This window comes from Eulemur rufifrons, chromosome 19 (assembly GCF_041146395.1).
Source record: "Eulemur rufifrons isolate Redbay chromosome 19, OSU_ERuf_1, whole genome shotgun sequence".
NCBI classification, from domain to species: Eukaryota; Metazoa; Chordata; class Mammalia; order Primates; family Lemuridae; genus Eulemur; species Eulemur rufifrons.
Genome location: NC_091001.1, coordinates 7,806,510 through 7,822,584, shown reverse-complemented (window position 1 = coordinate 7,822,584; position 16,075 = coordinate 7,806,510). Strand labels below are relative to the sequence as shown.

The 16,075-nt window shown below is 36.2% G+C and overlaps 1 protein-coding gene across 4 annotated transcripts in view; it reads right to left on the bottom strand.

Moving 5' to 3' along the window:
* Positions 1-16,075, bottom strand: part of RFC1 (replication factor C subunit 1) — a 69,378-nt gene that overhangs the window by 42,615 nt on the left and 10,688 nt on the right. For all 4 annotated transcript variants that reach the window (XM_069495295.1, XM_069495296.1, XM_069495297.1 and 1 more), the window contains exons 2-4: positions 10,728-10,856; positions 8,619-8,694; positions 6,481-6,603 (exon numbers count right to left, since the gene is read on the bottom strand). In XM_069495295.1, coding sequence (XP_069351396.1) covers positions 6,481-6,603; positions 8,619-8,694; positions 10,728-10,856 — 328 coding nt within the window. The remainder of the gene's footprint in view (positions 1-6,480; positions 6,604-8,618; positions 8,695-10,727; positions 10,857-16,075) is intronic.

Below are 16,075 nucleotides of genomic sequence, written 5' to 3'. Positions count from 1 at the left end.
TGCTGAGTCTACTGGATCTCAAAGAAAAACAGGGGGAAAGGTTTGGACAATTGGCCACAGGTACGTTCCCCAGAGCTTCTTAAAATTCTAAGGCATGAAACAGGCAACAGAAGGAAACCTGACTGGCCAAAGAGTTAAAGGAATGATTCTGCATTGCAATTCCCCACTTCCATTCACGTACCTCTTCCCCACGTATGGGAGGAGGGAACCATGCTGGTCTCAGTATCAAAGCCAAGTATAAGTCACCTGTACATTACTTCATTAGTACGTAATGACATTTTCATAACCTAATTCTACTTCCTTGGCATTCTGGAATACAGTCCTGTGCCCCTCATAGTTTCACAAGATCCTGATGGCAATGTACGTGTCACCAGAACAAACAACAGTTTGTTTTGAAAGATGCTCCAGAACCTTAGTGCTTCATTATTCACTGTGTCCTTTTTCAATTCTCCTCCCTCTCCATATGCCACTTAATTTTTTTAAGGTCTCATAATACAACACTAAAAAAGAGGACTAAAATATTAATTAGCAAAAATAAATAAATAAGAAAGCATCTAGCTCTTATAAAGATGTGAACTTGTACAAAAAAATTGCTAAAGCACTATCAGTGACCTTTAAATCATCATACATAAGGGAAGAAATCCTTAAAGACTAAAGAGAAGAAATGGAATCCTAATTGTCAAAAAGAGAAAAGCAGATCCTTAACCATAGAACACTAGCAGATGAAAGGCTTAGTGACAACGCTATGCAATAGTATCACAAGCAGGTCAAACACAGCACACAGTACTGAACAGAAGAGGACAGGGATTCACTGAGAATACATGAAGACATAATACTTCATTTACTGTGAGTTACTAGACTAGCAGATGAGATGAATATTAAAAACAAGGGATATCTGGACGTAAACAAAATATCCACAAAATTCTCTTCTGGTAAGTTATGGCAGGGTTTCTAATCTCTGCATTATTGACATTTTAAGCCAAGTAATTCTTTGTTGTGGGAAGCTCTCCTATGCATTGTGGGATGCTTCGTAGCATCCCTGCCTCTACTAATCAGATGCCATAACCCCCAGGTGTGACAACCAAAAATGTCTCCAGATACTGCCAAAGGTCCCCTGAAACGGCAAAATCACACTTGGTTGAGAAACAGATTTATGGCAGGATAGAGAAATACAAGATTACAGTGGTTACTAAGAGTCATAAATAACTGAACAGTTATTCATAAGAAATTAGAAGGTATATCCAGGGTGCAGATAACGGCGCAATGTAAATATTGAAAAAACTTTTCTTTATTTGCCTCTGATGCTAACAATTTTAATAATGATTCAGGAAGAAATACAAAGATAAGTCTATCAAATTTGTAGAAGATATAAAATCAGATGATATGAAAAAATAAGTGAATGAGATAGTATTCCACAGTGTGTACAAACAGAAAAAATGAAAAAATAAGCAGATAGATATCCAAAAACTTACTGGATCTGTCCACAGGGAGGGAGAGCAGACAGGCTAAGACATTGAGTTATAAAAAAGCAAGCTGCAGAAACTTTATAATAAGATGCCACTCAAATAAATGTATATGTGTGCATGTGTACATATTGAATATATATACATATATACACATATATTCAATATGTACACACAAATATGAATATATACACACAAATAAATATATATGTCTATATATGTGTGTTTAACATAGCTATGTAAGGCAAAAGGCTGGATGAGGGAATGGAACATTTACTTAGGTAATTTAAAATAATATTAATCTAAATACTTCATCTACCCTCAAAAATTCAAATTTTAGTTTCTTTTATAAAGAATATTAGTGTAAAAATAAATACTAATTATTAATCTTATTAATTTTTAAACAAGTATAATAAAAAAATATAAAAATCTTAGTTTCCTCTCACTTCAAGAAAATTTTCTGCCTTAATAACTCTAGGCTAGGCCGGGCGTGGTGGCTCATGCCTGTAATCCAAGCACTCTGAGAGGGCGAGGAGGGAGGATCACTCAAGGTCAGGAGTTCGAGACCAGCCTGAGCAAGAGCAAGACCCCGTCTCTACTAAAAAATAGAAAGAAATTAGCTGGACAACTAAAAATATATAGAAAAAATTAGCCAGGCATGGTGGCACGTGCCTGTAGTCCCAGCTACTCGGGAGGCTGCGACAGAAGGATTTCTTGAGCCTAGGAGTTTGAGGTTGCTGTAAGCGAGGCTGATGCCACAGCACTCTAGCCAGGGCAAAAAGAGTGAGACTCTGTCTCCAAAAAAAAAAATAAATAAATAACTCGTCTAGACTTCCCTGAAAAGCTCTCTATCATATACAGAATCTATACTTATTTGTCTGATATATAAAACTATATGATATATAAAACTATATGTTGCTAAAAATTAGCAAAGAGAATGTTACACACACCTCCCCAGTAATATTTTCTGCTACCGCTTTCCCAAGTCACAGGTCACTTATACTACATGATAACCTAGAGAACACAACACCCACCCCCAAACAATTATAACTTCAAGAGCACTAACTGCCTCAGGAATTATGTGTACAATTAAAATGATCAGTCATAAACAATTTTCAAGACAGGAAAATCTCCCAACATTCTCAAACAGCAGGCCCTGATGAAACCGCATAATAAAAGGTCATCTCTGCCAAACAAAACTCAAGGTCTTTCACTTCATTAAACAACTAAAAGTAAATATATTTACCCAGTACAACAAGTATTTGGGTTTTTACCAACTTCGAACATCTTACTAGAGCCAAATGGTTAACTATGAAGATATTTATAAGCAATTTTTTCCTTTTCCTGTAACTTGAAAAATATGGTTAAATTAGTTTAAAAAAATAATAAATCCTAGGAGAAGACAGATTTAATCAAAGTAATGATGAAAACTATTTCTCATGGAACTAAAAAATCTTATATGATTAATGATATTGAGCACCTTTTCACAGACCTGTTGCCCATTTTTATGTATTCTTTGAAGGAATGTCTATTCAGGCCTTTTTAATTGAGTTATTTGTTGTTCTACAACTGAGTTGTATGAGTTCTTTTTGTAAATTTTAGATATTAAGCCTTTATCAGATATACGGTTTGCAAGTATTTTCTCCCAATCTGCAGGTTGCCATTTCATTTTGTTGATTATTTCCTTTGCTGTGTGAAACCTGTATTTTATACTTACAACACTCTCAATTCAGGTTAATCGTATTTCAAGTGCTCAACAGCCACAAGTAACTAGTAGTTCCACATTGGACAGCATACATTTGTAACATAAGTGGGTCAAATACCATTTCTAAGTACCTAAAGCGTAGTGACCTAATCAACAGAAAATCCTAAGTATCTAAGCAAACGCAAAATATCTTTAAAGGTAGAAGTAGGTTTACAGTAGAGTCAAACATAACAAAAACAGTAATACTTATTGAGCATTTATTGTATACCAGACCCTATTTTAAATGCTTTTCAAGCATTATCTCATTTGATCATCACAAAAGCTACTGATGTGGGTACTAGTAATATCTCCACTTCACATATGAGAAAACTAAGACACAGGGAAAGTAAGTAAAGATTTAACTAGGGCCGTGCTCTTAAACACTACACATGCTCTACTGCAAGAAAGATGCCAACAGAAACCAAAGGCTGTATTTTTAAAATCAGAATACAGAAGATGGGCATGAAAGAAAAGATAAAGTATGGAATGATGAAGCAAAAACGCTTTCTTGTGGAATTAACAAGGTTTTAAAACTGAATCATGTCATATAATCCTTTTCCACAAGAAGTCCCCATCTCCAAATAAACAAATACAATTTTAGATTAGAATTTTTAAACTATTATTAACACAAATATTTTGCTTAAACTGGTAACGTAAATCAAAAATATTTGTGATCCAATATTGAAAAGTATAGTTCAACTTAAAGAAAAAGTAAAGACTAACAGAGAATAGTTTTAAGGTTAAGGATTTTTCAGTAGAATATTAATTTTAAGAAGTTGTATTTTTCTTTTTTGAAACTGTTTATATATCTGATGTTATTATTCTAACTTTATTGTGAACTATTTTTAATAGTCTCATTCTCTTTTATGGAGCCTCATTCACCTATCATTTCAAGTAACAAAAAAGTATGAGAAGATAAAACAGGCAAGAATAAAACTAGCTTCTTCCTATATCTCAATTCTAAGAAAAAACAGAATAATGTGCAATTCTGAACATCACATTAAATAGGTACATCATACCTCAAGATTTTTAGCTAAAACCAGGGGACAATGTTTACTTTCACATGAACATGCTATCAGCAGAATGACACAAATATTGCCTAATGTTCATAAACGGTTTGGATAAAATGCTGGACATCTCTTTAGAAAGTAATATTCAAAAATTCCTCACCTGAAAAAAACAGTTCTATGTTAAAGAAAGTCTGTGATCAGAGCTTAAATTGTCTGATCCTTTTGTGTACTTAAAATCACAAGATAAGGATAGCCTTGATCCGCAGTTGAAGGCCATGGCTGTCTGCACACTAACTTTGACCTTTTCAGGGTGTCACTGGAAAGCTTGATCATACCACCTTTAGTTACATAATAAACCTATCAGCATACTGTTTTTACTCTCCCTCCCACATATTCAAAACTTCACAAAAGTGGCCAGATCTAAGAGGAGGGCCTCTTAACGGAAGAAGAGTTCATTTGCACAATGTGCCTGAGCTGATATTTAGCAATAGAACAAAAACATTAAAAGAGTCAATCTGCCTCCTGCCCACAAAGAAACACCTCAGCTTACTAAAAACTTCCCAAAAAATATGTTCACATCACTTACATTTTGTCATTGATCATTTTGAATGACTTCATTAATAAATGTCTCATATAGCCTACAAAGTTCATCTGTGGGCTTTTTTTTTTTTTTTTTGAGACAGAGTCTCACTCTCTTGCCTGAGCTAGAGTGCCGTGGCATCAGCCTAGCTCACAGCAACCTCAAACTCCTGGGCTCAAGCGATCCTCCTGCCTCAGTCTCCTGAGTAGCTGGGACTACAGGCATGTGCCACCATGCCCGGCTAATTTTTCCTACATATTTTTAGTTGTCCAGCTAATTTGTTTCTATTTTTAGTAGAGATGGGGGTCTCGCTCTTGCTCAGGCTGGTCTCAAACTCCTGAGCTCAAACGATCCACCCCCCTCGGCCTCCCAGAGTGCTAGGATTACAGGCGTGAGCCACCATGCCCGGCCTGTGGGCTTTATTGTTTTTCTTTTTCCTTTTGACTGCCTACTAGAGTATGTGCCAGGCAGTGGGTCTGGTCCTTTCGTATACACCATCTCATATTATTCCTGTTATGGTCTCCTCTAGCAGTTAACAAATGATAGAATCAAAATGACTACACTACTAACTTATCCGCGTTTTTTTCCTAAGATGACAACTCAGGGATCCTCATATAAAAGAATAGTATCTAAGAAACAATTATTTAGACTACAAAATCTTAAAATTAGTATATATTTATAAATGTCTTTTGCTCTTTGATTACTCTCAAAATAGATTCAACAGAAGCAAATTTAAGTACAAACCAATCTTTTAAAAAACTAATACTAAAATCTTTAGTGTTGCCAGAGAATACAGGTAATTAAAGTCACATCTGTGCTAAATTATAAATCACAAATACGAATAATCACCATACACTTAGATTATAACATTAGCACACAAAATATAAAACTTAATAGTTTTGGCCGGGCGTGGTGGCTCACGCCTGTAATCCTAGCACTCTGGGAGGCCGAGGTGGGTGGATCGCTCGAGGTCAGGAGTTCGAGACCAGCCTGAGCAAGAGCGAGACCCCGTCTCTACTAAAAATAGAAAGAAATTATATGGACAACTAAAATATATATAGAAAAAAAAAAATTAGCCGGGCATGGTGGCGCGTGCCTGTAGTCCCAGCTACTGGGGAGGCTGAGGCAGTAGGATCGCTTGAGCCCAGGAGTTTGAGGTTGCTGTGAGCTAGGCTGATGCCAGGGCACTCACTCTAGCCCGGGCAACAGAGCGAGACTCTGTCTCAAAAAAAAAAAAACTTAATAGTTCTAAAATAATCTAATAATATTTTAATATGTGATTCAAGATAAAGCATCAATTTATATGAGTCAATATAAAGTACTCAAAAAAAAAAATTCCAAGAACCAGCCAGGCGTGGTGGCTAACGCCTGTAATCCAAGCTACTCAGAAGGCTGAGGTAGGAGGATCGCTTAAGCCCAATAGTTACTGCACTCTAGCCAGGGCAACACAGCGAGATTCTATCTCAAAAAAATATTCTAAGAACCAATTCCCCTGTAATTGGCCCTTAATCTACAGAAAATGCCAAAGATGATTAGAGCTTTCCTCTGATAAATATAATCCAACAAAGCAAAAAGACAACAGAAATTCATTCAAAGGGAAGGAGGTACATTTAGACACCAATGAAAAGCTCAAGAACATAACATACACTGCATGTCTCCAAAAACTAAACATGGTAACCTTACCTGTTTCTGAAATGTATGTAACAGGATCCTGTCGTAAAATTTTACCAGGTTTAGAAGTCAATGGCAATTTTTCTGGTTGCTTTTTGGCATTTTTTACCTGTATTGTCTCCTCTGATTCTGAATCTGTGAGACGAAAATAAAACTTTGAAAAGAAATATTATAATATAGTGTATTTTTCAAGTAGTTAAAATAAAATTTTGAAAAGAAATATCATAGTGTATTTTTAAAGTAGTTATTGTGAACCAATTCCTCAAGGTCCTTTGCAAAGCACATCTCTTGTGAATTCTCACAGGTTACTGTTAACCAGTGTTAAGCCTAGGTTTTCTACTGCTGCTATAACAAATCACCACAAACTTAGTGGCTTCAAACAATATAAATTTATTGCCCTATAGTTCCGGAGGTCGGAAGTCCAATATGGATGGGTCTTGTTGGGCTAAACTCAAAGGTGTCAGCAGGGCTGCAGTCCTTTCTAGACACTCTAGAAAAGGATTCATTTCTTGCCTTTTCCAGTTTCTAGTGGTTGCCAGCATTTCTTGGCTCACAGCCGCTTCCCTCCATCTTCAAAACCAGCCACATCAAGCAGAGTCCTTCTCGTGCCGCCATCTCTCTGATTCTCTCACCTTTCTCCATAGTTAATCTCGCTCAAAATCTCTTCTGCCTGCCTAGTCCCTGTGACTCCACTGAGCCCACCTGAATAATCTGGGATAATCTCCCTATTTTAAGGTCATTTGATTAGCAACCTTAAGGCCATCTGCAACTTTTATTTCCCTTTGCCATGTAACCTAATATATTCACAGGTTCTGGGAATCTTTTTTTCCTATTAATAGTACATTTTGGGGGGCCATTATTCTGTCTACCACAGCCTAATTGCCAGAGCACTTAAATATAAATCAGGACAAAGTGTGAGGACTTAACATAGTGCCTGGTAAAAAACATGTTTCGTATAAACTTTAGTGTCCTCCTTCCTCTGCACCATACATTTATAAATCTTGTCTCATACTGTTCTAAATTGTATAGAACAATTAAATTTCCAGTTTCCAAAAAAAAAAAAAAAAAAAAGGAAACTCTCAGGGGAAAAGGAACATGTACTTGTTTCAAATTCCTCACCATATAGTGCAATAAAAGGCACACAGTAAACACTCAAGTACTTTTAGAATTGAGTAAGAATCTTTCATATCACTGTCAAATATATTGACAATCCATAAATGCTTCTTAGGCTACATTTTTAAGAATTCACATCAGATAAAAATAAAAATTAAAGGAAGAAAGAATTCATACCAGATGGATCTTTTCCACAAAACCAAAAATTGAAACTATTTGAATTCTACCATCATTTTACCATCATTTTCTGCATCACAAAAGGCATGCGCAAAAATTCACTTTCCTGGCTGGGCACAGTGGCTCATGCCTATAATCCCAGCACTTTGGGACGCCAAGGAGGGAGGATCACTTGAGGCCAGGAGTTCAAAACTATCCTGAGCAACACAGCAAGACCCTGTCTCTACAAAAAATAGAAAAATTAGCTGGGCATGGCAACATGCACCTGTAGTTCCAACTACTCAGGAGGCTGAGGCAGGAGGATCGCTTGAGCCCTGGAGATTCAGGTTGCAATGCACTCTAGCCAGGGCAACAGAGCATGACCTGACCTTGTCTCAAAAAAATAAATAAATAAACAAAATAAAAATCACGTTTCCTATTTTAAACTATATTCAAAGGAAAGCCTTTTTGTTTATTCCTTTTTAAATGCAACAAAAATGAACCAGATCTTTTAATCAAGCAAAAAAGTGAAATTTTAGACCTTTGCCTTAAAAACAATATCCTAAAGTACTATTTTTAAAATGTTTTCAGGAACCTTAGCTCAAGAGAAGTTAACATGAATATCTTAAAAATAAATATATCATATTCAAAGTTTGAGACATACTACATACTCTATCCCCCTCTCAAGGAATCTTTAATCCATTAATGTATTTTGGTTCTGATACATTCTGCAGTTAAATAAAATTGTTTTAAACTTTGCTTGAGCCCTCTTCTCACAGCACCTACTGACATCACAGAGAGCTGTGTGTCTCAGAATACAGTTTAGAAAACTCTAAGAGATACAACTTTAAAACTTTAAAGCTCCTCAGAAGAAATATTACCTGAATCACAGATGATCCTCTTTTTCTTATTTGGTTGCTTCTGTTTGGAGACATCCTCTTTACAGGAGCTATTTGCCTATAAACATCACAGTATAATTAGAACACAAAGAAGCCTGTATAACCTATCCTTTTTTTTTCTTTTCTCATTAGACTGAGGCTCAGTGGTTCTCAACCAGGGGCAATTTTGCCCCCCAGGAGACAACTGTCAATGTCTAAAGACATTTTTCCTTGTCACAGCTCGGTGAGAGGGGGCAAGTTTACTATCACCTAATGGGTATACCAGGGATGCTATTAAACATTCCACAATGCACGGGACAGTCCTCCACAACTAAGAATTATCCAGCCCAAATTGTCAATAATACCTTTAGTGGGCTAAAAATAGGCCAGATAATAACTGTATCAGAATAGAAAATAAACAATTATAGAAAAAAACTATATTATTATTCAGCTCCACTTGCAACACTAACCTATATATAACAAAGAATAAAAAGATGTCAGATAGTATAAGGCAAGTGCTTCCTGAAAGTGAAGATAGAAACAGAAATGAAAGTTAAGCTAGTGGCCCACCGCTAGCCAATGCCTGTTGGAAAAAGAAATAAAACCAAAGCAAAAGGTATTATTTATATTTTATAATTAAATATCACATTTCTAACATATCCAAATTTCCCCAAAAAGCATCAAGAAAGCAGACAGCAAAAAAACTGATTGTAATCAATTAAAAGGTAGGGATATAAGTTATTTCTACCCATTATAATAAAACTTCAAAAATATAACAACAATCTTGCAGGAAAATGGAACAAATGAACATAATAATTTACATATAATGGGGAGAAGGGTCTGCTCCAGTCAGCTCAGGTGCAAGTATAAGTATGGAGGCAATGCATAGCTGCATCTTTGAGTCACAAGAAACATGAAAGAAACTGTCATTACTACCACCAACTGATCTACTGCCTACCAATCCATAATTTACACATAACACTAGGTCAGAGGACAGAGTAAGAAGCAACTACAACAACTCAAAAGAGAGGAAGGTATCATAGAAAGGAGAGAGCCACAGAAAGTAAGTCCCAAATTCTGCCTGTATACTTTAGCCAAATCTCTATCTCCTGAACTAAATATAATATGTGTGGGACACCTCCAAGTGCTTAGCTAAGGTTAAAAGAATTGAACAAAGATTTCAGTTGCTGTCCATCATAGAGGAAGCAAGAGTTTGGAGCTGAGTTCAGTCAAGTTTGATGCCTGATAAACCAAAAGAATCAACAATCTTTGGAGGAATAAAATAGAATCCAAAGTTCCAACACAGTGTCATTCACAACGTCCAGGATAAATCCAAAATAACTAGACATACAAAGAAAGAGGACAGGTAACCTGTGGTGGTTAAGTTTACATAAAGTGGAACAAATATTTTTTTTTTCTTTAGAGACAGAGTCTGGCTCTGTCGCCATGATAGCTCACTGCAGCCTTGAACTCCTGGGCTCAAGCAATCCTCCTGCCTCCGCCTCCCAAGTAGCTTAGGACTACAGGTGTGTCCAGCTAATATTTTTTCTATTTTTTGTAGAAACAGGATCTGACTATGTTGCCCAGGCTGTTCTCAAACTCCTGGTCACAAGCAATCCTCCCACCTCAGCCTCCCAAAGTGCCAGGATTACAGGCATGAGCCACCACATCTGGCCATGAAGTGGAACAATATGAATTCAAGTACACTACTATAGCCATTGCCTGCTTTCCATATTGACGCTGTATCTTAACTTCTCTTATGCCCATGGAGGAACAGCGTAAAGAATAAACCTTGCCTTCAAAGGCTTCCCTCACTATTAGTCTAACACCATTCACCTGACGATAAGGGCGCATGTCTGTGAGCAAACTTTGGTCTTAAAATGCAAAGGTTTAACAACTAAAAAGGGCTCCTTTCTACATCAGGAAAACCAAGGAAAACACCAAACTATAAACGTAGTAAACTATATTAATTAGAAATAAGTAATAGCCTTATTACTTCTGCTGCTGAATGAGTTGAAATCTACATTTACTCAAGGCTCCCAACATGTCAAGTTTAGGAACTGAGCCTATTTAACATTTCACATAATGCAAAATTGTATCTGGGAAACTGACCTTGATTTCCTTTATCCCTTTCTTTCCTTTTAAAGTTTCTTCAGCAGACTTTGTTTTCTCATTCTTCTTTACTGTTTCACTTACAAGTTTCTTTCCACTTGGTTTAACTCCAAAGAATTTTCGAATGTCCTAAAAGCAAAAAAGGAGATTCATAAGTAAACATTAACAGCATAAAATTCTAATTTCAACTGTAAAATGGACAGCTTTACACACGCACTGGCTTATCCTGAGAAATTTCTCCAAATCGAGAGTTCCACGTGTGCAGTAGCATTCTTTTTATGTGCAAAAGTTAACTGATAAAATTACCTGAGTTAAAAATAATTTGTCTAATGAAAAGTAATACTAATTCTCAGAAACTGGCCAAAAACAAGGCAAAAATAAGCAAGTGGAATTTTTGTTACTGATAGCACAATTATTACACAGGCAAGTAGTAAGTACTGATCAAGTAGGGGCACACACATTCCATCAGCCCAGGCACAGCTGGAGAGAAGACAAAGAGTTGAAGAAAACAATCCTTGTCTGTGGGACTTATACTCCAGTTTGAGAGAAGAGTAACTCTCACAATTCTGATCATTCTTAATAACTAAAAACCTTCAAATTATTTTTATTTGTATGATTTCCCCAAATTCCCAAGAAAAAACTTTGATGCTTACTGCAATATGCTCTTTTATTACTCTATCCATGTTAAACTACAGAATGTAAATTAATCATACTGAAACATTTACAATGTAATTTACAATTAAAATCACTCACTTTTTTCATCCTTTGAATACATATTCTTCCCTACCCTTCTAAAATTTAGTTTTGAAGAAACTGTGGTGTAGAGGAGAGGGAAAGACCTTAGGAAGCCTTGGTCTGAAACTGTGCTCTAGTGCTTTCCACCTGGTGTGATCTTGGGCAAGTTACTTTAATTTCTCTGTTTTCTCCTAAGTAAAGTGGGACTAATAATATACCTAGCTTTTATGAGGATTAATTGTGTATTTATCATAATTTTGGCTCATTAAAAAGCTTCCCTTCACCTCATTTCTGAACTAATATCCCTTCATATTACTGAAACACTGCATTTATAGTTATCTCTAACAGGCAAGGGTAAAAAGAATACAAAATAACGAGAAAAATTTAGGCTATGAATTCCAAAACACTGGGTTCAAGAACCAGCTGTACCTTGTTCCCTCTTCCTATCCTTGATCATTATAATCATGAGTTTTCAATACTTTTTATCCCTCTAACCTGTCTCTCTTTATTGTATGAGAGAAATGCCCACAAAGGTAACTTATAAAGTATACAAAAAGTTAGCAATTATATCCTAGATCCTGGCAGTAATTATCATACTCTTAAAATGCCAAAAATCCCAAACAAATCTGTTACATACACACGCACACACACACACACACACACACACACACAGCTTTGTGGCTAAGCCAATAAACAAAGCAGACAAATGAGGTACACAGGCATGTTAAATTGGGGGGAAAAAAAGGTTAAAGACTTCCCTAGTTTATACCCTCTTTTGTAAGTCTGCTCATATAGAAAAGTTACAAATCCATCCTAATTAAGTCTAAGTCTAGGGGGGCTGGCAGGAGCAAAAAAAGAAAAAAAAAGTCTAAGTCTAAAAAATACTGCTTACAGAATGTGTACCTCAGCAGTGAAACTGAGACATTTGTGTCAGATGCTAAAGAAGAGAAGAAAAATAAAGAAAACCACAGTCTTTGTCTTTTTCTTTTAATAATTTTTTTTCATGAAGACAGAATCCTAACCACAGTCTTTTTTATAACTTGCAAAGAATCAAATTTGAGGCTGACAACTACTTTATTGCTTCTGGGGGAAATGAGAGTTTCGCAATGGAGTTTCACTTCTGAAGTTACACAGTGATTCTTCGTCAAACAGTGGTGACTGTTTAAACAACCCCCAGAGAAAGAGGGTGCGCGTGCACCACAGAAACACCAAACTGTACGCTAATAATCCGGTTAAAGCAAGCAATGGTTTTCAACCTGTTTTAGGACCACAAGTGCTTCAAACCACAAAAAGAAAACAAAATATAATTCAGAGAATGAACTGTTGGTAACATTGAGCTAATTTATGTCTGCATAAAAACCCACACTGCCATTCCTCAACACTGTTACACCTTTCCTTCCTAAGCAATTCTTCCCACTCATATCTCCTTTCTTTTCCTTTCCCATTATTTCACCCTCCTTCCCCACACTCCCCATACTCTGATGGCAGCATAAGACTAAAAAAGTTACAGCATCTTGCTCTAACTCAGTCTACACTAAAAATCTAAACTTTGGGGTAAGAATTTTCATCAGAATGGAAGCCATCCTGCTCACATCTTTTCAGGACTATCTCCAGTGTGAGCAGCCATCTTATGTATAAACTTCTAAGAGGCAAAGATTAGCAATTTGAACGTGACTTCACCTGACTACTAATTACCATTCCCTGTCCAGTAGTCCAGGTCTTCAAAGATTTCATGGAATGCAGAAGAACAAGTCTAAGAGCTAATCATATGCCCAAATAATAGATCTGAACACTTCCCTTACCTGAAAAGAATAATTCTTGCTGAGTGTATAAGTAGAAAAATGAAGAAATTTGTAAAGTGATTTTTACAATGTTGGCAAGGGAAAGGCCTTCAAAGCAGAAGGCCTTTCTGCGAGAATCAAGGCTAGAAACCAATCATAAAGAAAGGCAGATTTTAATCTGTCATGGGATTAGAGTTTTAAAACAAAAGAAAGGCAGATTTGACTACATAAAAATAAAACAAAAGATGCCATAAATAAAGTTAAAATATAAGCAACAGAGCTGGGCACAATGGTGCAAACCTGTACTCCCAGCTACTCGGGAGGCCGAGGCAGGAGAATCACTTGAGCTCGAGTTTGAGTTCAGCCTGGGCAACACAGCAAGACCTCACCTGAAAAACAACAACAACAACAACAACAAAAAAACCCACAAGCAACTAGCTTAAAAATATGTATAATATATGTGATATATAACAGGGCTCCTACAAATCAATAAAAGATAATCCAAAAGAAAAATGAATTAAAGCTGCTAATAGGCCAAGTATAAAAGAAATACAAATAATCAACACATAATAAAAGATGTTCAACTTCACAAATAATGAGCAGATAAATTAAAGCTTGATTAAATTAGTTTTAAGTGATTGATGGTATCCACATTTGTCAAGGGCGTGGGGAAACATGCTCACATACTACACAGCTGATAAAAGTAAAAACTGACATAAGTTACTTCATTTCTCTGTCCTGTTGTTTCCTTGTGATGCCACTTGTCTCGTAAGATCCCTGTGAGAATCACAGGTGGCAAACCAAAAATCTTCAGCATGGAACCTGGCCCTCTAACTCCAAACATCTATCATAGTTTTCCACTTGACCATGACTGCCCCCTCTTAGTTTTCCTGTAACTCTAAGGATCCATGCAAAAGTAGCCGTACCCCACAATTAGCAAAGTGGCCTTTCGTTTCTCATCATTCCTGATACATTTGATCCTCACATGCTGACAGGCAGACAGTGTGCCAGGGACTTAGGGCACCAAGTGAGCATTCCTTCTTGAAGAAAATGCCCTCATGAAGCTGGAAGACAAACTAGTATATAAAGAATTAAATATTATACAATTATCTAAGACAAAGCTAACCATAAGGCTATGAGAGCACCAGAAGCACCTAAAACAGACAATCTCAGGGACTGCTTCCCAAAAGAAACACCTGAACTAGGTCTCAAAATGATTCCTAGAGATCCAGAACTCCCACTACTATTTACCCAAAGCAAATGAAATCAGCATGTCATAGATATCCGCACTCCCATGTTTACTGCAGCACTACTCACAACAGCCAAGATATGGAATCAGTCTAAGTTTCCATCAAATGGATGAATGGATAAAGAAAATGTGGTGTATATATACAATGAAATACTATTCAGCCATAAAAAAGAATGAAATTCTGTCATTTGTGACAACATGGATGAATGTGGAGGACATTGTGATAAATGAAATAAGCCAGACACAGAAAGACAAATAGCATATGATCTCACTCATATGTGGAATCTAAAAAAGTTGATCTCATAGAAGCAGAGTAGAAAAGTGGTTACCAGAGGCTTGGGGGGAAGGGAGTAGCGGGGAGGAGGAATGGAGAGAGGTTGGTCAACAGGTGCAAAGTTACAGTTAGATTGGAGGACTAAGTTCTGGTGTGCTATTGCACAGTAGGGTGACTATAGTGAATAATGTATCGTATATTTCCAAATATCAAGAAGGGAGGATTTTAAATGTTCTCACCACAAAGAAACATAAAATGTTTGAGTTGACAGATACACTAATTACCCTGATTTGATCATTATACAATGTATACATGTATCAAAACATCACACTGTACCCCATAAATATGTACATTATGTGTCAATTAAAAATAAAATGAAGTAAAGCTGGGTGCAGAGGCACCTGTAGTCCTAGCTACTCAAGAGGCTAAGGCAGGAGGATCATTTGAACCCAGGAATTCAATGCTGCGGTGATCTATGATTGCAACATTGCACACCAGCCTGGGCAAGTTTGAGTTCAGGCTGGGCAACATTGCAAGACCCCATCTCTAAAAAATAAAATAGAATAATACTTTTAAAAATCACTAGAAGATACATCTGAGAGTCGCAGAAATTTAAATTTGAATACATTTCTGTAAGTTCCATACAGCAGGCTGTCTATCTTAGTCATCACCGTATCTCAACTACAGAGACAGCATCCCACTTAAGTAGACACTTAATATTCACTGAACACATGAATGGTTATTCCTAAAACCTTATTCCTAACTGGACTCAGAAAAAGAGGCTCTTGATTATATAAAATAAAATTAGTGGTAGATTTGTTTTAAAGATACATTAAAAGAATCTTTAATTGGGATTAGTTTTTTGCTATGACTTTACCTAATGATTTTTGTCTTAAGAAATTTTAGGAAAATATTAAATTAACACTATTATTTCTGAGCTATATTATTAAAGTAGACTTTATGTAATTGATCCTTACGTTGCCATTCTCTTGTCATATTACAATATTGTGGCTATAAAAAACAAAAAAATACTTTCACTTTGAGAGGATATTTCCTCTTCTTCAAAATTTGTTTTTAGCCAAACAAATTACTTTTTTTAGAAATCCAAAGTAGCTTTACATATACAATCAATGTCACTGATACAGCAAAGTCTAGCACAGGCCTCAAGAACCTCTCTGAGGAAAACACCAGTGAGTGAAATATAAGTGTGGTCTGAAAAATCTTTGAATGGTAGTAAGTTCTAGCTAGGAAGAATTGGAAGGACCTGCATCAACTTCTTTCATTCAATCATTCATTTATGCATTCAAGA